The sequence below is a fragment of the Nycticebus coucang genome, chromosome 10 (assembly GCF_027406575.1).
Source record: "Nycticebus coucang isolate mNycCou1 chromosome 10, mNycCou1.pri, whole genome shotgun sequence".
Taxonomy (NCBI): Eukaryota; Metazoa; Chordata; class Mammalia; order Primates; family Lorisidae; genus Nycticebus; species Nycticebus coucang.
This window is the reverse complement of record NC_069789.1, coordinates 40,377,869-40,399,543: the sequence shown is the minus strand read 5'-3', so window position 1 is coordinate 40,399,543 and position 21,675 is coordinate 40,377,869. Positions and strand designations below refer to the sequence as shown.

Sequence of the window (21,675 nt, the reverse complement as noted above, 5' to 3'; positions counted from 1 at the left end):
CATAATACCCAGTAAATTTCCCGTATGTGAGCACAGTGTGCCAAACACAGCTAAGGGATTTGTCCATAGCTTTTAATGTACACTTTATCTGTGGAAGCCACTGTGCCAGAATCCCAGGCTCTCCTTTGGGCTCTGTCTCTAATTCACCTTACAGGGGATGAACCTGTGGGTTTTGTGACTGGTGCCAGATTGAACAGTACCACATATTCCAGTTATCTTCTGTATCTTATTAACCTGGTGCATCTGTGATCTTGAATAAGGCAACTTAGTGGAATTTTATAAAATGGAAATAAATATGCCTGTCAGGGTCACCATGAGGATAAAGAGATAGCATAATGCATGAGTATACTTTGAAGAGCACAATCTAAGCTATCAGCTGAAGGGATAATTCATATTCTAATGGGGCTGAACACCCTTTAACAGATTCTTGTTTATTACCAGGTTAACTCGGGTACTATTGTAACACAAGGTACTCTTGTGCAGCTGAAGCAGTCAGTGGTGGAGCTGACATTGTGTTAGCAGCCCCTATAGGCAACAGTTGCTGTAGTTGGTAAGAAAAGTACAAGCTTATGCCCTGGCAGCTTCAAGACATCTGCATGATTCCCAGTCTCTGTAGAGAGACGGTAAAAGTTTGGTATTCCCAGTTAGACATCACAGTTCAGGATGCTGCCCTGAAGTTCTATAGCCTGCATTCTGTTTGAAGAGCAGTGATGACCACCAAAAGGGATCTTGTGATTTTCATTTGCTTTGTGAAATTGAGAAGTGCTTACAAGATAAAATGTTAAAGAAATAAATTCATAGATGGCATCCAAGAAGTGAACATGTATTGAGTGAGAAGTTTTTTTCTTTCTGAAGGGATTTTTGTATTTGCTATTTTTAGGTCTTTTGAACTCATGTTTTAAGAGTCAAATGTTAACTTTAACAACCTTTAATGAGTCAGGGTAAAAACCATCTGGTACAAGGAATTTTCCTTTAAATACATGAACTTCAGAAAATAGGAGGAATTTCCCACTGTCATAAGATTCTCATTGGAGGCTTAAGGAAATATCTCAAAAATGGATCTATACCTTCCTATCTATTGCTTCTTTTATTTTCCTGCCCATCCATGAAAGGAAGTGAAAAAGAAATATTGGAAAGAAGAGGTACAGAAAGATACTAAGGTTTTTGTCCTAGAGGCTGAATGTGCAGAATGTAACCTCTCAGATGAGATAGGGAAAAAAGCAGCCTTGCTTATAAAGGACTAATGGGCCCTGGGAAACGCACTATGGACACGGATGTCTGCGGGATGCAAAGAATGGTAGATAGGTCGAAGAGTAAGGGAGTCATCTGGAAGGGGAAGGACACCGCCAAAATCAGAGACAGCTCTGCACCCTCCCTAACCAAGCTCGCCTAGGTGATACTTCCTTGTGTCCCAGGAAGTGACGATCAGGCAGTGTAGATGTTGTGACTCCTGGGTCTCACCCACCCCGGGGGTGCAGCCAGGCGCCTAGAGACCTCTTCTGCTGCGGCTGCGCCGTGGGGGACCTGTGCCCCTAGCACTAAGAGTTCTCCAGCCGCCCTTCTGAGGCCGCTGTCGCTGCTGAGGATTTTTGTGCCCTTTTCCCAACCATCAGGGTGACCCTGAACCTCATGGCTCCCTAGAGAAGGTGACTGTCTGAAAGAGGGCTCAGGCGAGGACAGGAACTGAGAAAGCATGGAAAAGGGAGGAGTAGAATTTAAGAATGGCAAAAGTCCCGAAGTAGGACAGAGGAGGTGTAGGATCCAGAGTCGAATTGTACCCAATTCTTCAAAAATGAAACATACAAATATATACAGCCATTTATTTGCTTCAGCTCCCTCTCATCCCAACCTGGCAAAAACCAAACAAGAATAAAAATAAAACCACCAGAGGCTCTTAGACAACCGTAAACTCCGCGGGTGGGTCAAGAAAAAAAAAATAAACACTGGGACCGGCGAGCGAGAGCGCGCGGGAGGAGGAGGAGGCGGCCCCGCATCCCTTATGAGGGAATGAATGGAGAGGCCCCCTCGGCTGGCGCCCGCCCACCCGGCGGCGGCCGCCAAGTGCCTCTGGGCGCTGCGTGCCGCGCCCGCCGCTCCGCGCGCAGCCGGCTCGGGCCGCTCCTCCTGGCTGAGCAGCGGCGGCGGCGGCGGGGGCGGTGACCGCGCAGACGGAGCCGGGACGCTCGCGCCGGGGGCTCAGGGCGCCGCCGCCGCTGGGCCCCGGGCGCGTGGATACGGCTGGGCCCGGCGGCGCCGCTCACCTGAGGAGAGGAGCGGGGCGCGGCGCGGGCGGCGCTGTCAGGGCCGTGGCTCCCGACGCCGAGGCGCGCTCGCCGGGACGGGCCAGGCAGTGATTTGAGGCGCTGGGTTCACCCTCACCCGTGGCCCAGAGAGGCTGGTGGGACTGGCCGCCGCCTCCCGCCACCCTCCCCCTCGGCGCCGCATCCTGCCATCCTCGCCGCCCCGCCACCGCCGGGCAACCGCCTTGCCCGCTGCCCTCCCTAGTTACTGCCGCGTCCTCCGGCGGCGCCGCCGCGGGAAGCGGCTCCCCCTCCTCTTCCTCCGCGTCCTCTTCCCCTCTCTCCCCCTCCGGGGCCGCTTGTTGCACCGCCCCGCGGCCTGCGGGAGCCGCTCGTCCCGGCCCCGGCCTTGTGCTCGCGTCCGCACCCGCGTCCTCTTGCTCCCGGGGCCCGCACCCCGGCCCGGCCGGCGAGACCCCGGCCCGACCCCGTCGCCCGCACAAAATGTCGGCCCGGACGCCATTGCCGACGGTGAACGAGCGGGACACGGAAAATGTGAGTAACCGGAGCCTCCCCCGGGAGCGGCGGGGCGAGACCCTCCTCCGATCCCACTTCACCCTCGCCGCGGTCATCCCCGTCCCCCTGCGCAGCCACCCGCGGCAGGGGCTCCCCTGGAGCTCGGCATGACCCTCACCCACTGCTCAGCCCAGTTCTTCATTTCAGCCCCATTTCGTTGCTTTGCCCTGAAGGGTGAGGGTGGGGGGCACTGTAAGCGGAGGTGGTCCCCCAGGGGCGGATGGGGTGATGGAGGGCAGCCAGGCGGAAGGAGAGGGCAGAACGGACACCAGGATTGCTTTATTTCTACCTCTGCATTCTGTATCCCACCGGAGCGTGTGCTGCCTTACGATAGGATCTTTCAATCTTTAAATCCTTTGCACACACACCCCCTCCCCGCATTGCCCCATGACTCTGCTTTTTGTGGCATTGTATCCACGTTTTGGGTCATGGGCACCAAAAGCAGAAGGACGGGAATGGAAGTAGAGATGTAGGTATGTGTATGTGAGTTTATACTGCTGTGATACTCTTCAGTCAAGATGAGTAGAAGAATTTTACGAAGGGCTCTTGTGGCCCTGGGGTTACAGCAAAATGTTTAAAAGCCTAGGAAGCCAGCGGCTTTTTAATCTCTTCCTCAAGTCAGTGGTAACGATTCAGGGCAGGTTTTACTTTAAATCTCTCTCCTCCTCCTTGGAGTGTCACAAGGTGCATTTCTTTGAAGGGAGGATTTGCTGTGTCTTTGATCAAATTGCCCTCAGGAGTTTTTATCAAGATGCAGATGTCCATGGCGTTTAAACTCTTGAAAACTAAAAGAACAAGATCAGTTGTATTTCCACCTTCTGAAAAGTACAGATGTGTATGCGCACAAGTTCCTTTGTGGGAAAGGGTTTTTTTGTTTGTTTTTTTTTTGTTTAAAATCCTCAAGACCTGTAAATAGGGCCTTATCAGATTACTCTTCTGGTTTTTAAGGATCCAGAGGAGTACTAAGTTTTGGTCTGGTGTCCAGAGATAGATGTCTGGTTGTGTAGTTAACTCATAAGCTCTCCAGCTTTTGATGTACAGGGGACTTCATGGGGCTGGTAAAATAAAATGATGAAGTGCTTTGGCATTCTTAGACAAAAGGCATGAGAAAAGAGATACAAGCTCACTTACGAGTTGCTGGAGGGGAAATAAACAGATTATTTAATCTTGGAGAGTAGGGGAGTACAGAAACTTGATTATGGGAAAGGAGAAGAAATTCTAGTCCGAGACCATTGTTAGAGGACCTATGAAGATGTTTGAAGGTATGCTTTTGTCCTTTCTAGTGTTGTGCATTTAAAATGGTAAAGATAGTGAGAGCCTGCTGCTACCTTAAAACCTAATTTACATCATAACTACTTAAAAATATAATTGAGACATAATTTTGATTGAGAGATTTGACAGGGTTAGAGAAAAAAAGGTGAGAAATTTAGCTTAAGCTGATTTTGAAGCCAAATTGGCACAGAATTTTTCTAATAGGAATCCATAAAAATTCCTGTCATTCAGGAGTATGAATGCAAAGTAAGACAGATGATGACTGCTGTTTTTATTCGCAAAATACTGTATGTGTTAACCTAGGAGAAATAGAAAAATACATTGTTTTTATTTGCTTTTGGATTTTGAATGGTATAGCTCTCCTCATATATGTATGAATAAGGTACTTAATGCAGACATGAGATAGCATTATAGAATAGTGTCAAAATGCAGCCTCTCATGTTAAGATTTTGAAATTTTAAAGCTGAGCAATAATGGTGTGATAAATTTTGTTGTGAGGACCTTCTGAAAATGATTATGCTGTAGAAATTCATTTGCTGTTTCTGAAAACGTTATTTCAAAGTCACTTTTATGGTCTTGTCCCTTATTGTGTCATACATAACGATATCTCCATTTAGCTTACTTTACCCACGTCCAAATATCTATTACAGTACAGCTATTAATTAATCAATAAGTATGCACTCAACTATTTTTGAACTGGAAGGAAGGGGATACAGAAGTAGAATTTAAGACAAACCTCTCCCTTCAAGGAGCTTACAGAAGAGATAAATGTCATCCCAGACAAAGAGTATACAGTATATGACATTGTGTAAATAGGGGTAAGTTGGTTTATAAGTGTTATAGATGTTTTTCAAAGAGCCCACTACTGATGGCTATTAAATCACCATTGTTGTCTCCTTATTCTCTCCTTGATAGTAAATAGCATTCTTCATTCTTATCTCTCAGCTATGAAATAAAGTAACAAGCCTACTTATTGGCTCATATATTAACACTACTATGGCAGTCAAATGGTGCATTTGTTTTGACAGTCAAAAATAGTCATTTTAAATTGACGTATTTTTTAAATGAGTTATGAAAATTTTATATTCATATGATTACTAAAGGGTTCTAAGTCCTTTAGAATATCAAGACAATAACTGAAAATAGTTTATTACGTTTATAGAGTAAAATCAACAAACACAGTCATTTCAAAAAGCTACCCTGGTATTTTGTTGTCATTTGCAGTTAATATAGAAAATTTCTTTGGTCATACATATAACATTACTTGGATTTTGTATCCTTTGGAACAGATAATCTTTACCCTTTCCAAAGCCATTAATATATTCAGGATAAATTAAAAAATGTAAAAGGGGAATGATATAGCATTGATCTCCTACATACCACTACTGTTTATAGTGGAGTGAGAAAGAATTGTGTTTCTTTCCAAGTGTTCTGTGTGTACTTTTTCAAGAGTATTTTCTTAGGATTTCTGAATGCCTGTGATAATAGGCCTCAATTGGCTAAATTTTAAGGCAATTAAAAACTTCATAATGAAGTCGTAAATACATGTTGCAAATAATAGAATCTATGCAAGATGTGTTTATTTTAGGTTGTAAATAGTATGTCCAGAAAAAGAATGACCATTTGAAAGATTTCTCTTTATTTTCTTTTGTTCAATTATACTTGGATAATTCCAGCATGGATATTGATAATACTACTATTACTCTTATGTGTGTTTTTTTTTTTTTTGTAGAGACAGAATCTCACTTTATGGCCCTTGGTAGAGTGCCGTGGCCTCACACAGCTCACAGCAACCTCCAACTCCTGGGCTTAAGCGATTCTCCTGCCTCAGCCTCCCGAGTAGCTGGGACTACAGGCACCCGCCACAACGCCCGGCTATTTTTTGGTTGCAGTTTGGCCGGGGCCGGGTTTGAACCTGCCACCCTCAGCATATGGGGCCGGCGCCCTACTGACTGAGCCACAGGCACCGCCCCTACTCTTATGTTTTTTAATGAAACAAAAACATTTTAGTGTTTTGGAACACTCTGATAATGCTAATTTTTATGGATCTAACATGTCTAGGCTAACTTTCTGTGATGAAATTTTGATTAGTATGAAGAAAATGGATTTCACTACTTGGAATGTTTTAAAATTGACTTTGGAAAAAAAATAAAATAAAACTTGACTTTGGTTTAGTTAAAAAATCCCTTTAATTAAAAAACTGTTGACAGTGAGGTGACTCTTTATCATTGATAGGATGATAGTAACAAATACTTAATGTCACAATGGTAACCATTAGTAATTTGTCTTACAGGAAGCAACTGTAATAGTGTGAAAAGGTGAGAGAAAAGTATGCCTTTGCCATTACCTGGGTTTGCTCAATCCTCTGTTGGTCCCTCATATGTCACAGTACCTATCACACAACATTCTAATTGCCACCTGGCTTAATCACCTTTATCTTGTATTGCCAAGGCCCAGCATGGTGATTAGAAAGAGTACTAAGAAATGAATGTTGTAATATTCCCTTTGAATTTTTTTGAGCTGATTCAATCTTCTTACTAGTTGTAGCTCTGTTTAAACTTTGTTTCTTCATATTTCAGTCTTGGTAGGTTTATTAGTGCTCTCCAGAGAAAAAGAGCCAGCAAGCTATATATACATGACTTACGTATAGACAAATAAGAGATTTATTGTGGGAACTGGTTTACACAATTATGGAAGCCAGAACATTCAACAATATGCCATCTGTAAACTAGAGAACCAGAAAAACTAGTGATGTAATTCAGTCCAAGTCCAAAAGCCAAGAACGAATAACTCAGATGTCTGGGGGCAGGAAAGGATGCATGTCCTAGCTCAAGAGGAGAGAAAGAATTTGGCCTTTCTCTGACTTTTTGTTCTACTATGGCACTTAATGGATTGAATGATGTCTACTCACACTGATGAGGGCATGTTCTTTTTTTAGTCTACTGACAGATCTAATCTCTCCTGGAAACATTCCCCTCCCCAATAATGTCTTATCAGCTATCTGAGTTTCCCTTAGCCCAATAAAATTGACACATAAAATTAGTTGTCTCAGTAACTTATATTTCTTCTATATTATCCAATTTGATGGCGTGTAATTATTCATGGTGGTGTCTTATCCTTCTATTTCTGTGACATCAGTTGTAATATCCTCTTTCATTACTAATTTTGTTTGAAAGTATTTTTTTCTTAGTCTGGCTAAAGACTTAATCAATTTTGTTAATGTTTTTAAAAAACTGTCTCTTAGTTGGTAGGTTATTTGAGATTGTTCTTTTCTAGTGTATGTGGTTTTAATGAAGTCACTGTAAAATTCTTTAATAGTACTCCTTTTGCTGAATCCCATGTTTTATATGTTGTGTTTTTGTTTTTGTTAGCCTTAAGATATTTTCTGATTTCCTCTTTGCTTTCTTCTTTGACCCATTGGTTGTTCAAAAGTGAGTTAATTTCCACATATTTGCAGATTTTCCAGTTTTTCTTCTGCCATTACTTTCTACTTTCATTGCATTGTGGTCAGAAAAGATACTTAGTATGATTTCAATCTTAAGTTTGTTAAGACTTATTTTTGTGCCAAAACATTCTCTATCCTAGAGAATGTTGTGTGTGTGCTTGAGAAGAATGCACATTGTGCTTCTGATGGGTGAAATGCTGTTAGGTCCATTGGTCTATAGTCTTTTCAAGTTCGTTGTTTCCTTACTGATGTTCTGCCTGGATGTTCTGTTCGTTATTGAGTGTAGGGTATTGAAATCTGCTTTTGTTGTGCTGCTGTCTATTTCTGTCTTCAACTCTGTCAATGTTTGTTTAATATATTTACGTGCTTTGGGTGCATATATATTTATAATTGTTACACCTTCCTTGTGATTTGACCCTCCGACATTATATAATGTCCTGCTTTGTCTCTTAGGACAGTTTTGTGAGTTACAGTCTGTTTTATGTAAGGATGTCCACCTGTGCTCTCTTTTGGCCACAGTTTACATGGAATATCTTTTTCCTTCCTTTTGAACTTTCAGCCTGTGTGTGTCTTGATCTAAAGTGAGTCTCTTAGCATGTAGTTGCATCTTATTTTTTAAATCCATTCAGCCCCTCTGTCTTTTGATTGGAGCTTTTAATCCATTTACATTTAATATCCCTAGTATATAATTAGTGATAGGGAAGGACTTACTGTTGCTGTTTTATTCATTGTTTTCTGTGTTATGGTTGTTTTTGTCCTTCTTATCCTCTCTTGCTCTCCTCCTATGTATTTTTTTTTATAGTGACATCTAGAGTGTGCTGTCCCCAAAACCTGTCCCTACAGCAGTCCCCTCAAAATTGGAGGATTAGGTACATGCTCTACTCTTTCCCCTATCTGTTGAATTTTCAATTTCATCAATTCTATTTTTAACTTCTAAAAGTTCTAAGATGTTTCTCTAAAACTGGACTGGACATTTTTAACATTCTCTTGGTCCTTGCTTATTTTTATAATTTCATCTTCATTTCTTTAAATGTTTATTATACAGTTATTTGCCTTCTGTTAATGCCATTGTCTGAAGTCCCTGGGAGTTTATATTTTTATTATTGGTGCCTGCTAATTCTCAAACTCTGTGGTTGTTTCTTTCTGTATGTGCTGGTCTTTGGTGGTGAACTCCTATTTGCCTGGTTTTTATCTGAGTACAACTTGGTGGTGCAAATTGAGGATTTCTTCCAGAAAGAGTTTATTTATGTTTGCTCTTGCTGGGAACCCCTACTGACCCTAGGATACTTTAGTCTCCTATAGGGATCCTGGCTTATTGAGGGAGTGGTAGGTCTAACCTGCTTAGTATTTGACCCCAGGGTAACTGTGGCTTTGATAATAGTAGTCAGTTGGTGTTTGTAGATTTGTTTTTTGTTTGTTTTTGTTTTGCCTGTGTATGTCTCTTTTACTCGCTTCCTTAAAAATGTATTTTATTTTTGGGGACTTCTCAGAGTTTCTTGCTTACTCTCTGCTATGGGAAGACCGGAATAAGCTTTTTGAAAATGGGTGTTTAGAAATTTCTGTACTTAAGTAATTTCCATACTTATGTTTCATACTTATGTAAATTACCATACTTATCCTAAACCACGTGTCATTTCCAAATTTTCATATCTGAACACTTTAAAATGTACATAATATTCTGTTGATAAATCTTTCCTTTCAAAAGTCTTACTAGATTTTGCAAGTTATTTGTTATAATTCTTAGTTTTCAAAAACAGCTGATTACTATCAAGGAAGGTAGAAACCTACTAACTGAACTTTTATCAAAATTTTTATGTAATTTTTGGCTAGATTGAAATATAAGCATCATAATTAAATAAATACAACTGATGATCCACAGCTTCCATTTGTGTGAAGTATTTTCTTTAGCCATGGCAGTCATTGAAGTCAAATATCAACATAAACTGCTTATAATCAGTCCTTTAGTTCAGATTTACAAAATCAAGAAACGTTTATTTATTTATTGTTAACATTAATAATGTTTTACTAGGTAGCGCCTGTGGCTCAAAGGAGTAAGGCACCGGCCCCATATGCCAGAGGTGGTGGGTTCAAACCCAGCTCCAGCCAAAAAAAAAAAATAATAATAAATAATGTTTTACTAATCACTGAAAAGTTTGTACCATCGAATTTAATGTATTTCCAAGATTTTAAAATATTTTAATATTATGTTTAATGTGTATAATCTACTTATAAAGTAATTCATATGTAATTTATAAGTCAGTATTCCTATGGGAGTGCATACTTTCAACATTTTAAAGCTAGAGCTACTTGGTCTAAAGTTTGGAAACCAATCTATACTCCAAAGTTTAGCATTGTTTTCTAATTGTTCTGTCCATGAAGTTTTTCATTCTAACTAAATTGAAAATACTATGAAGCTATAGACTACTTCCAACAAGATATACTTCTCTATATCCTATATTATCTAACACAGTGTTTGGCATACTTTTTGGGGCTCACCAGTGTAATAATAAATCAAGGTTTGTTTTATTAATTTATTCTCAAATACAGTGAGCTCAGAAATACTACCTGAGGTGATTGTTTCAAATTTACACTCCTTAATCCCTATTCCTTCCCATCCCATACACTTACTCATTTTCTCTAAGGTGAAGTCCAGGAATCTCCCTTTTTCCAAACCCTTAGGTAATTCTTATGCAGGCTAGGCTTTGAAAAACATTTATTTATGTTATGGTGGTAATGGTGATTACTGTAATAAATGTCATCTTTTAATGAAAATGAAAAGAGAATTATAATTGATGGCTGTATTATAGAAAGTAGGATGGGGAAATTATGAATCAGTCCTTTAATAATGTCATGACAGTAGTAGCAAATGGTTTGGAGGTAACAGAGTACCATACGTGTGGCACTTTCAGGTATAAGTTAGAGGAAGTGGGTAACAAGAGGAATCCCATGTTTTTCTTCTTTCTTCTACCAGCTTTATGTGGTTAACCATACTGGGGGAAGTAGGATGGCAGCAAAAGGAGTCTACCATGTGGTGCCTGTTGGGTTTGAATGTGTCTCCCAAAAGTTCATGTGCTGGCAACAGTGTTGGGAGGTAGAGCCTAATAAGAGGTGATTCGTTCATAAAGTCAGAACCCTTGTGAGTAGATCCATTTTATCTCAGGAGCAGGTTAGTTATCATGAGCATAGGCTGTTATGAAGTGAGCCCTGCTCTTGGTACTTTGCTCTTTTACCCACACTTGCTTCCCCACCACCCCTCCACCATGGAATGTTGCCGCCTGAGGCCTTTACCAGATGCCAGCCCCTTGATACTGGACTTCCTAGCCTACAGAACTGTGAGATAAATTTCTGTTCTCCATAAATTACCCAGTCTGTAGTATTCTGTTTTAGCAACAGGAAACAGACTAAGATAGTGACGTTGGTATCAGTTTAGTTCAGGCTATAAACAAATCAGAAGCTGAAACACAGTACAAAATTTTAGTACACTACCTGTAAAGGATATGGTATCAGGTTTAACAAGGCCACCTTTCCTTTGGGGATCAGCAGTGCTGCTTTCACAATTTGAAAAGAGGGTTTACTTTTTATTTCCTTTTCTGTTTGCTTCATCACAATTGAAGACAGTAGGGATACAAAGGCAAATGAAACCTGTTCCCTGCTCTGGAATGACTCAGAGCCTGAAGGGAGAGATAGTCATACAGACAAACAAGTGCAGTAGAAAGTTACAGTTCCTTGTCATCCACCTGATCAGAACACAGAATAAAGAAGGAGGAGGAAGGCAGACCAGGTGCTCAAGAAAGCTTTTGGAACAAGGCTTAAAAGATAAATACTCCTTTGCTAGGTGTCTCTGTGGAGAGTTGAGTTGGTGGGAACAGGAGAGCACGGGGCTGAAGGAGCACAGGCACAAAAGCCCTGAGTGTGAAGTTGAGAGAAGGGAGTGGTAGCTGAGAGAAGGGCAGCAATTAGTGGGCTGACAGGCTGGATAGTGGGCAGGGCCTTGCATGGCTTAGCAGGAATTGGTCCTGCAGGCCATGTGGCCCTAAGAAGATCTAAGGAGAGGGCCAACGGGATTAGGTTGTTTTTTTTGTGTGTGTGCCTGTTGTTTTATTACACTCTAGTTTTTAAATTCAATGTGCTGCTCTTTCATAGTCTTATGTAGAATATAAATGTCTTAACACAATAACTAAGAAAGTGCTGTAAAGGCTATGTTAACCAGTTTGATGAAAACATTTCAAATTGTGTATAAAACCAGCAAATTGTACCCTATGATTGCATTAATGTACACAGTTATGATTTAATTTTAAAAAATGAAAAAAAAAAGTAGTATTTTATAAAAACTTTGGCGTATTGGGGAGGAGGGTGTGCAAAAGGGGAGATGTCAGTACTAGTGACAGAGACTCTTGATCTACTTTTTTTTTTTGTGGTTTTTGGCCAGGGCTGGGCTTGAACCCGCCACCTCTGGCATATGGGACAGGCGCCCTACCCCGTTGAGCCACAGGCACCGCCCTCTTGATCTACTTTACTTAGGCTCCTCTGAGTCCCCTTTTCATTGATGTCCTGACCATGGCCTTCAGTGTCCATTCTGTCCTTGCTTGGCCTGCACAGCCCGGTATTAGCAAAGGATTCTGCTATGTTACCACCTTCACCAATATCTGACCTCCTTTGTCATTGGATTGAGTTCTTCATCTCCCACCTTTGATTGTGAGTCCTTGGCCTATCTTTTGCAAGAATCCCCTTATCCCTGATGTCTCTTCTTAGTAATTTTCTATCTGCTGATTCCCTTACTCTGCTCCTTGGCTATAAATCTGTCTTTGCTATATTCAGAGCTGAGCCTTTTCTCTTTTCCCTATTGTAATATTCCTATTAAAATGCTCTTCAACACATATGAGAGTAGTTTTTGTTTAACAGTAATCAAGGAAAATTTCAGATTCATAATCCAATACATGTTCACTGTGGTGGTATGTTAGTGGTGGAATAAGGTTAGAGACACCTGTAGTAGCCATAAAACAATCATGTAGTGGACCAGAAAGTAGAGGTTCCCTAGATTTAGGGCTGAGGAATACGGTGATATAAAAGGACTAGGAAAGATTTAGCAAATGCCAGTGAATTAATTCACTTTAGTAGCATTTGGTCTTTGTGATTTTAATCAATGGCAAATATAGTTGACCTGGGGGAAAGATTATTTAGCTACTGCTTTATTTGGATTTAAATTTATCTTTCCATCACTATTTTTAATTTTAGTTACTTAAAAAGGGGATATTAATTGCTATTTATTTTGATTTAAATTTATTTTTATATCACTGTCTTTTAATTTTAGTTACTTAAAAAGGGGTATTAATTGCTGTTTTTTTTTTTGGCTTCACAAACATTTATTCTACTGTGGTAGTTCCACCTCTTATCATTTATAGTCCTTACGGGTCAATACAATTATATATATATATATATTTTTTTTTCTTGTTAGGCTCCATCTTTTTTTTTTTTTTTTAATTATTCTTATTATTTTTTATTGGGGATTCATTGAGGGTACAATAAGCCAGGTTACACTGATTGCATTTGTTAGGTAAAGTCCCTCTTGCAATCATGTCTTGCCCTAAAAAGGGGGTATTAATTGCTATTTAAAGGTGATCTCCAACATCTCTGTAATAATGAAAAGAGCCTAGGGCAGTGGTTCTCAACCTTCCTAATGCTGTGACCCGTTAATACAATTCCTTTGGGTAGCAACCCATAGGTTGAGAACCGCTGGCCTAGGGGATAGAAATCAGAGAACTGTAGTGCTAATGAACTACTAGCTAGTTTATCCTGGATAAGTCACTAAACCTTTCTTCCTTGTGGCTCTTACTGGTGTATCTCATTTTGGTACATACTTACCTATAAATTATCTTGCATACTTTTCTCTATAGAAATTATTCATTAACTGAATAGAACTACTAAATTATGCCATTAACCCTTCTGGTCACTCTTAGAAAGTAAACAGATTTTGTTTAATGCTTAAATACCATAAACTAGAAGAAAAGTATTACTAGTAGCCACTAGTTAAACCTGGGGAATTGGCTTTCTAATGGATTTTTCATTATGACGGCCCAAAGGACATCCTATGGAGGAAAGCCTTGATGGATCACTTTCACCTTTCCCTTTTACTTTCCTTTCCAGGAGGGAAGAAAAACCAAGAAGAGAGAAAAAGATATCAAGGAAACTCTACTTTCCTTTTTTGCCAGAACCAAGCACTTACTGGCTTCTTAATTCTACTTTGTATGTGCTTTGTGACCATATTTTCAAACTGTAGTATAATTTCCTTAAATCTTTCCCATACTCCCTGAGACCAAGTACATTATTACTGATTGCCATATCAAGCAAGCGATGGTGCCTGCAGTTTGTAGGATTGCTTGCTGTAGTGGTTTAACAACAGCAAGAATATGTCAATAAAGTACATTCCCTTCCTACAGTACTTTAGCAGAGTGCTGTGTACGTAGTTAGCAACTTACTGGGTTTTTAGTAAATGTATACTATTAAGATTTACTTAGTCTCTGGAAATATTGAAGTACTTTAAGAATATAAGGTGATGGTATGTAGATACAATATTTGCTTTTTAAATTCTGGTCATTTTTAATGAACTTTTAAGTGTATTGGAGAGATTCCTTGCATTCATATTCATAAGTTAATGTGATCAGTTTAAATTTAAGTGTGCTTGAAAAAATTTATTTAGAAAGTGTATTGACATTTAAATTGATATGAATATTAGCTTACTTCAGGGTATTGTTACTGAATTTTGTTGGACTTATTAAATATAACTGAATTTAAGGTCTTAAAGCTTTGACTACTAGAGTGTTAAATCAAATATAATGATTTAAAGAACAAACATCTACTGTAATTTCTGGCATGAATTTACTGGAACATTTTTGTATTTAAGAGAATGAAAGATCTGGGTGGTTTGGAAAAGAATTTAACACAATATTTTTAGATTTAATTTAGGCAGATGTTTTCTTTTTTTCCCTGCTAGTAATATCTTCTGTTAAGTGTAGTAAAAATTCTCCCAGAGAAGCTTTTTGAGGTGTTGGAGACTATGTTAGGGAGTAATGCCTCTCCCTCTGTCTGGCTTCTATGTCTGAGGCTTCTGGCTATATTTTTGTGGGAAACGGGTAATTGCCGTTTGTATATCACAATTCAGTTATAGAGGCAATATAATTTCTTAGTTAAGAGCACATGCTCTGAGGCCAGACTCCTTGGGTTCAAACCCCAGCTCTTTCATTTATTAGTTATCACTTGTAGGAAACCACTTAATATTTTTATGCATCAGATTCTTTATCTGTAAAATGGAGTAGCAAAGGTGTCGCCCTTATTTGGTTGTTTAAAGGTGTAACTAATTGAATATGTATAATGCCCTTGGAATAAGGCACCTATTAGAAGCTATATAAGCAGCTGCTGCTGCTCTGGTTATTATTATTACATTTAGATAATGGTTGGAAGAGGTAAATATGCCAGAGTTTTAAGTTAATCTCAGAGTTACTGGATTATATATGATTTTCTTCCCTCCCTTCCTTCCTTTCTCTTTTCCTTTTCCTTTTCTTTTCCACAGTCTTACTCTGTTGCCCAGGCTACAATGCTATGGCCTCAGACTGGCTCACAGCAACCTCAAACTTCTGAGCACAAGCAATCCTTCTGCCTCATCCTCCCGAGTAGCTAAGACTATGGGTGCCACAATACCCTGCTAATTTTTCTATTTTTAGTGTAGAAAATATTTCTATTTTTTGCTGGTCTCAAATTCCTGAGCTGAAGTGATCCTCCTGCCTTGGCCTCCCAGAGTGCTAGGATTACATGAGGCACCATGCCTGGCCTCTTTTTTAAAATTTCTGCTTTTTAAGTCATGGGTTTATATTCCTTTTTATACCAAGAAAAAGTATTAAATTGACAATATGAAGTATGAATTTCTGGCTTACTTGAATGTTCATGTGAAGTGTAAGAAAGCTAAATGGAAAACTGAATTATCTGCAGGTGGTTTGGTAAATAGTAAATTAGAGCAGAGTGCAGAGGAGGACAGTTGTTTCGTGACATGGATGTCGTCAGTGGGAATAGTCATATAATGTTTAAAAGCTCAAGCTGTAGATAAGACATTATGGGGGTCTATATCCACCTTAGCCATTTATAAAGTGTTTAACACTGGATGTGTTTCCTTATCTGTAAAAATGAAGATAAATATATACCTGAAGGGATGGTTTTAAAGTTTAAGTTACTAGGACTTTGTAATAGTAGGTATTCATTAATGGTTCCAAAGAAGCAAGGAATCAAAACCAAGGCAATGAGAAAATTTGCAGTTGTTCAGGATTTTATTCCTCCTACTCCATAGTGATGAAGATACACAATTAAATTTATATTCTTGGCTTCCCTTTCTCCCATGCTTACCCTTTTCTTCATAATACATTCATTTTTGGATAAAAATGAGAATAAATATACTTAAGTTGATTACTGCTTTAAACCTGCTAATGGAATCTCTCTTGAGACTGCATTGATTTTACTGAACCCAAATATAAAGGCAAGTCTTAAGTGAGGGATTTGTAGGTTCAAGATAATTGTGATAATATCATTGTGTCAACTGGAATATAATGCTCTTCTAGTGCTATCTTTTCTAAATCATAATGCTTATAGTTTTGCCTCCCGGAAATTATAGGTAATAGCTTGAGTAATAGATGAGTAAATAGATGAGTAAAGTTGTTGTAGAGTTAGGAGAAATTCTTCTAATTTTATTTTTGTCCTGCTTCCCTTTAAAGAAAGATATTTGTCTTTATCTTTCTTAAAGTAAAGCTTGATAAGTATTTTTTTTTAATTTGAGGAAATTAATTTCACCTTAGTCAAGTTTACATAATAGAGACAAATTAGAAATACAATCTCATGTCCAACTATCTTTTAAAAGTAGGAACATTGCAATATAAGAATATTATTCCATCATAGTTCGGTCAGGGAAGAAGAATTCTATGAGCAAAATAGGTCTTTGTTTTTTTTTTTTTTTTTTTTTTGAGGCAGAGTCTCAGCTGTCACCCTGGATAAAGTACAATGACATCACAGCTCATAGCAACCTCAAACTCTTGGGCCCAAGGGATTCTCCTGTCTCATCCTCCCAAGTAGCCAGGACTATAGGTGCCAGCCACAACGCCCGGCTATTTTTTTGTTGCGGTTGCCATTGTTGTTTTAGGTGGCCAGGCTGGGCTCGAACCCGCCAGCCTTAGTGTATGTGGCCAGCACCCTACCCCTTGAGCTACAGGCACTGCCTAGAATAAGTCTTTTAATATGGGATTTATACAATTGTGGGAACTGCTTAAGCATTCTGGTACAGTTGCTGCTTCAGAGTCTGGTATTAGGAAGCTGAAGTCCGCAGGGCCATCAATTAGAATGGAAAGACAAATGTGATGTAGGGAAGAACAAGTACAAATTAGAACCTGTGAGGACAAACTGGAACTTGGGTCTGTCTCTTGCTGCTTTCCAACATCTCAGACAGGAGATCTGAAGATAAGCTGGTGCCCTTCATTAGAAAATTTCCCACTCTTCTGGACCATGATCAGGGCAGCTGAATCTGGTGAACGAGTGGGAGCTGAAGGAGCTGCAAGGCCTGGGTGCTTGCTGCTCCATGTCCATGAGGCATTCCAGCACATCAGCTATGTCAGGCGTGAGCACAGCTGTGTCTGGCTCTGCAGTGACCTTCAGACCATATAAACGGTGACTGTTTTCATTTCTGCCTTCTAAATCTTGTGCACATTTCTGTGGCCAGTACTAATCCAACACCATAGAGGGAAGAGAATTCTGGGAAACAGAGCTCTCACTTCACTAAGTTAACACACTGGAAGCTCTCACAGTCTATCCCTTGTCAGCGTGGCCATCCCTTTTTAGGTGTGGGATATGGCTACACTTCTCTTAACCATATTTAACTGTTAAATAAAGATAATAACAATTACTCTTTTGCTTAACTTGTTGCACTTATTCTAGGTATACCAGAAACTGTCAATTTTCTTTACAAAAGAAGATGCAAAGTGTGTTTATCCATCTTTGGGTGATGTTCATTTTTCTTCTCAGTAACACTGCCCTTTTTATGCCCTTCAAACTTCAATATTGATATAACAAGTTAGCTAATGTTAACACGTTAATGTTGAGTGATAGGGACATGGGAAGGGAAATTAAAAAGGAAAAGAAAAGAATCGGTGTATAATACATATATATATTCACACTCAAATAAGGAAGAAGTCTTTATTCCTGAGAGGTCTGGGCCATAGAAGTCTTGTCTGTTTGGATTATTGTAATTTTCTGTTGACTTATCCCATAGGTCAGGGGATTAAGAAGAGGATCTCTTGCATTTTAGATATACTACTCCTTATAGATGTTAAGTAATAGCAAAATTTTTCCTTGATGGTAGGGATAAGTCACCTCAGCCAGTATGGTAACCTTCTTTTTTGCCTGTTGATTCACTGTCATGAAATAGTCTCAACTTGCAGTTTAATGGACCATTACTATGACACCTGGTGGAAGCATTCCTCTCTAGCACTAAGGCTTCTAGACCCAAAGTTGCAGGGACTAGAAAATATTTTTTTGCAAGTAGATCACTAAAAGTAATAATGAAAGGGGCTGTTCCCATTTCTTTCCCTTGATTCCTGAGCCTTTGAATCCTGGTTATAAGAGAAATAGCACTGTATATTAATCACTGATTTAAAGTACATATTGTATCCTGGAAGATATTACCCCAGCTTTATAAAATGTTTCATCTATCTGACATAACAGAATCTTCAAGAGATTGTTTTAGCAAGCCAACTGTTTTAGGGTATTGGAGGATATAGTAAGAGTTCTCTAAGCATGGGCCCATTTTCATGCTTCATTTGCTTCAAGAGATTGTTTTAGCAAGCCAACTGTTTTAGGGTATTGGAGGATATAGTAAGAGTTCTCTAAGCATGGGCCCATTTTCATGCTTCATTTGCTTCAAGAGATTGTTTTAGCAAGCCAACTGTTTTAGGGTATTGGAGGATATAGTAAGAGTTCTCTAAGCATGGGCCCATTTTCATGCTTCATTTGCTATAAAGTTGAGTTCCTTGCTTAAGCAATGCTGTGTGGAATACTATGATAGTAAGAAAATACAAAGATGGGATTGGCACCCATCCCGCGGCTAAAGCACCAGCCACATACACCAGAGGTGGTGAGTTTGAATCCCGCCCGGGCCCACCAAACAACAATAACAACTGCAACCAAAAGACAGCTGGGTGTTGTGATAGGAGCCTGTAATCCCAGCTACTTGTGAGGCTGAGGCAAGAGAATCGCTTAAGCCCAGGAGTTGGAGGTTGCTGTGAGTTGTGATGCCACGGCACTCTACCCAAGGCAACAGCTTAAGACTCTGTCTCAAAAAAAAAAAAAAATACACACACAGATGGTGAAATTTATTTGGTAAGTTCACCAACGGAGGTCTTGTACACAAAAGCATTGTGTACAGAAAAGGCAAATCCCTATCTACAGGTATGTTCGGGTATCTGTTCCAGTGAGAATAAACATTGAGAATGGACAAAATACTACCCCAACCCTTCTATGATGAAAATAGTCCAAATATAATTGACTTGTCACCAAGTTACCAGCTAACCTTCTCCCACCCTATCCTACAGAGATGGTGCCATTCTGGGAGCTCAATATTGTTCTGTGCTATCTGTTCACATACTTCTTCCTTGTCATTAATTTTTAAATCATTTGCCTTTTAAGTCCTTGATCATTTGGCCAAACTATCGGCACCAGTCTGTGAATCTCTATATATTCATACTCCATACCCTCTTTCTTGGAAAAATAAAGAACCAGGTATACTGCTTAAAATTTTGCCCAGGCTCTTCCTTTATTGCCACCCCAGAGTGGTACTGTATTACTGCACCTGTCCATTTTTGTGTGGTAGCAGCATACCATGCAGAAGGTGCTGTAAACGGGCTTGAATTTCCTTCTTCCCTGATCCTTTGGTTATAGGGTACTCCTCGTGAGGCCGTAGGTGTGGATTTATAGACAGAATAATCAGTGTAGTAAGATAGCAAGAGTATAGGTTGGGACATCTTGTGCCTTCAGGACTTACTCGAGCCTTATCTAACATATCATTATATCACTTCCATTTGATAATGAAATACTGCTGGTATGCTCAACTTTTTTGGCTTGATGAGTCAGATAGTGCCCAGGTCATAATGGGAAACTTATGTTGAATGGCAACTTGGTAGCCTTTGGGCAACTCTTCAGGCTCTCCTAGCGCTGAATAGCAAACCAGTAGCTGCTTCCCCCAAAGAGAAAAGAGTTATCTACAAAGAATGGCATATTTTGCTTCAAAATCCCAAAAATCTAAATTGAAGTTCACTTTATAAGGAGACCATCAAAAGCTCAATACTGGATTTCTGTCTGCCACAAACACTTACCTTCAAGCACCAGTGACTCTTTTGGGTTCAGATGGCCCCAAAGGTCTATAGTACTGAGTTTGAAAGCCTCAGATGTTCTATAGTAACAAGTATAGAGAAAAAGGCATTCACCAGTTCAATAGTGTCATACCAGTTGCAAAGGGGTGTGCTGATTTGATCCAGCAAGGAAACCACATGAAGAATAACAGCTGTAATTGGCATTGCCAACTAATTATGTTTCGTTAACTTATTGTCATTTTACAAGATTCATCTGTCTTCTGCACAGGCCAATGGGGGGAGTTGAATGAAGATGTGGTGGGAATTTCCTGCATCTTCTAATTTCTTTATTGTGGCACCAATCTCTTCCATACCTCCGGGAAGCAGTTCTATTTTAGTAAGCCCAAGTGGCTGAATGGCTTCCACTTGCCCTCTCCCACTCAATTCACAACCAGGGAATGAATATGTACCTATTGGCAGATGCTGGGTGTGTGTATTGAAGTGTGTGTTCTAGAACTGTGGAAGTTACCACAGGATGGGTTTGGGGATCCAGTAGTTCCACTGTGAATGGACCTGGTTTAGAAGTTTTCCATCATCTGATTTCCATAAGCTCCTGCTCTGATTGGTGGAACACAGTGCTGCAGTTCTCTTATGGAAAGGGAAGACTTGTAGTGCGCATGTTTGGATATATAGCAGCATCCTTCTTCAAGCACACCTAACTTCTCATTTATTCAAGGGACTCTGAGTCTTAGAAGTAGTTTGAGGGGATGTGACTCTGTATTTAAGTCACAGTGTGATTAACAAAAGCACTTAACTTGGAACATAGCATTTCTGGATTTCATATCTAATGTTCCACCTGTGGCAAATGATAACTCAGAACCATGGAGGGAAGGGAGTTTGGGAAAACATAGTCACAGCCTAGCTAATTTGACAATACATAACTCCACAGTTATGTTGAGTATGAAGAAATTGTTATTATTAGTTATATTGACCATGGGTAATTTAACTTTTCAAACTGATTTATGTTGCTTATATATAGTCATACCAGTTATTGCTTCAGTATGATTTTCCATCTGAAACAACTGAATTCAGGGCCACTGAGTGGCTGGCTGCACAGGCTGTGTACAAATCCAAGGGACACCATTCACATGGATTAGAACAGGCGTCCTCAAACTGCAGCCCACGGGCCACATGAAGCAGTGTGAATTGTATTTGTTCCCGTTTTGTTTTTTACTTCAAAATAAGATATGTGCAGTGTGCATAGGAATTTGTTCATAGTTTTTTTTTTTTTTTTAAACTATAGTCCGGCCCTCAAAGTGTCTGAGGGACAGTGAATTGGCCCCCTGTTGAAAAAGTTTGAGGACGCCTGGATTAGAATGTGACAGGTGTGCCCTGAAATTGTGTAGCACAGCACCCTGACTGGGCTTGATAGGTAACTGACTCTGTGTGACCAACACATAAGGAGGATATTTCTGGCTTCTGGGGGTTTGAGTTTTGTATTATTATTAAAATGTTAATGGGTGATGTACGTTTAGAAGGATTTGGCTTTTGATGACTACTTATACAAGGAGGCGATAGTATATAATTTTTGTTGTTTACATAACACATAGAAGATGTTTTTCTCTGTAAATTTTGAACAATGTTCAAAAAAGTAGTTTTAATGAAGTGCCTCTAAGCATAGTGTCCTCCCTCTTATAAAGCAGGTAAAAAATCTATATATCTGTATTACATGTATATTTAGACAATTGGGTGTATATATTCAATATTC

At 39.6% G+C, this 21,675-nt stretch overlaps 1 protein-coding gene across 2 annotated transcripts in view; it reads left to right on the top strand.

Moving 5' to 3' along the window:
• The first annotated feature begins 2,042 nt into the window (after window positions 1-2,042).
• The window catches only part of MARK1 (microtubule affinity regulating kinase 1), a 161,620-nt gene continuing 141,987 nt past the window's right edge, over window positions 2,043-21,675 (top strand). For both annotated transcript variants that reach the window (XM_053607043.1, XM_053607042.1), the window contains exon 1: window positions 2,043-2,795. In XM_053607043.1, coding sequence (XP_053463018.1) covers window positions 2,745-2,795 — 51 coding nt within the window. In that variant the 5' untranslated portion in view covers window positions 2,043-2,744. The remainder of the gene's footprint in view (window positions 2,796-21,675) is intronic.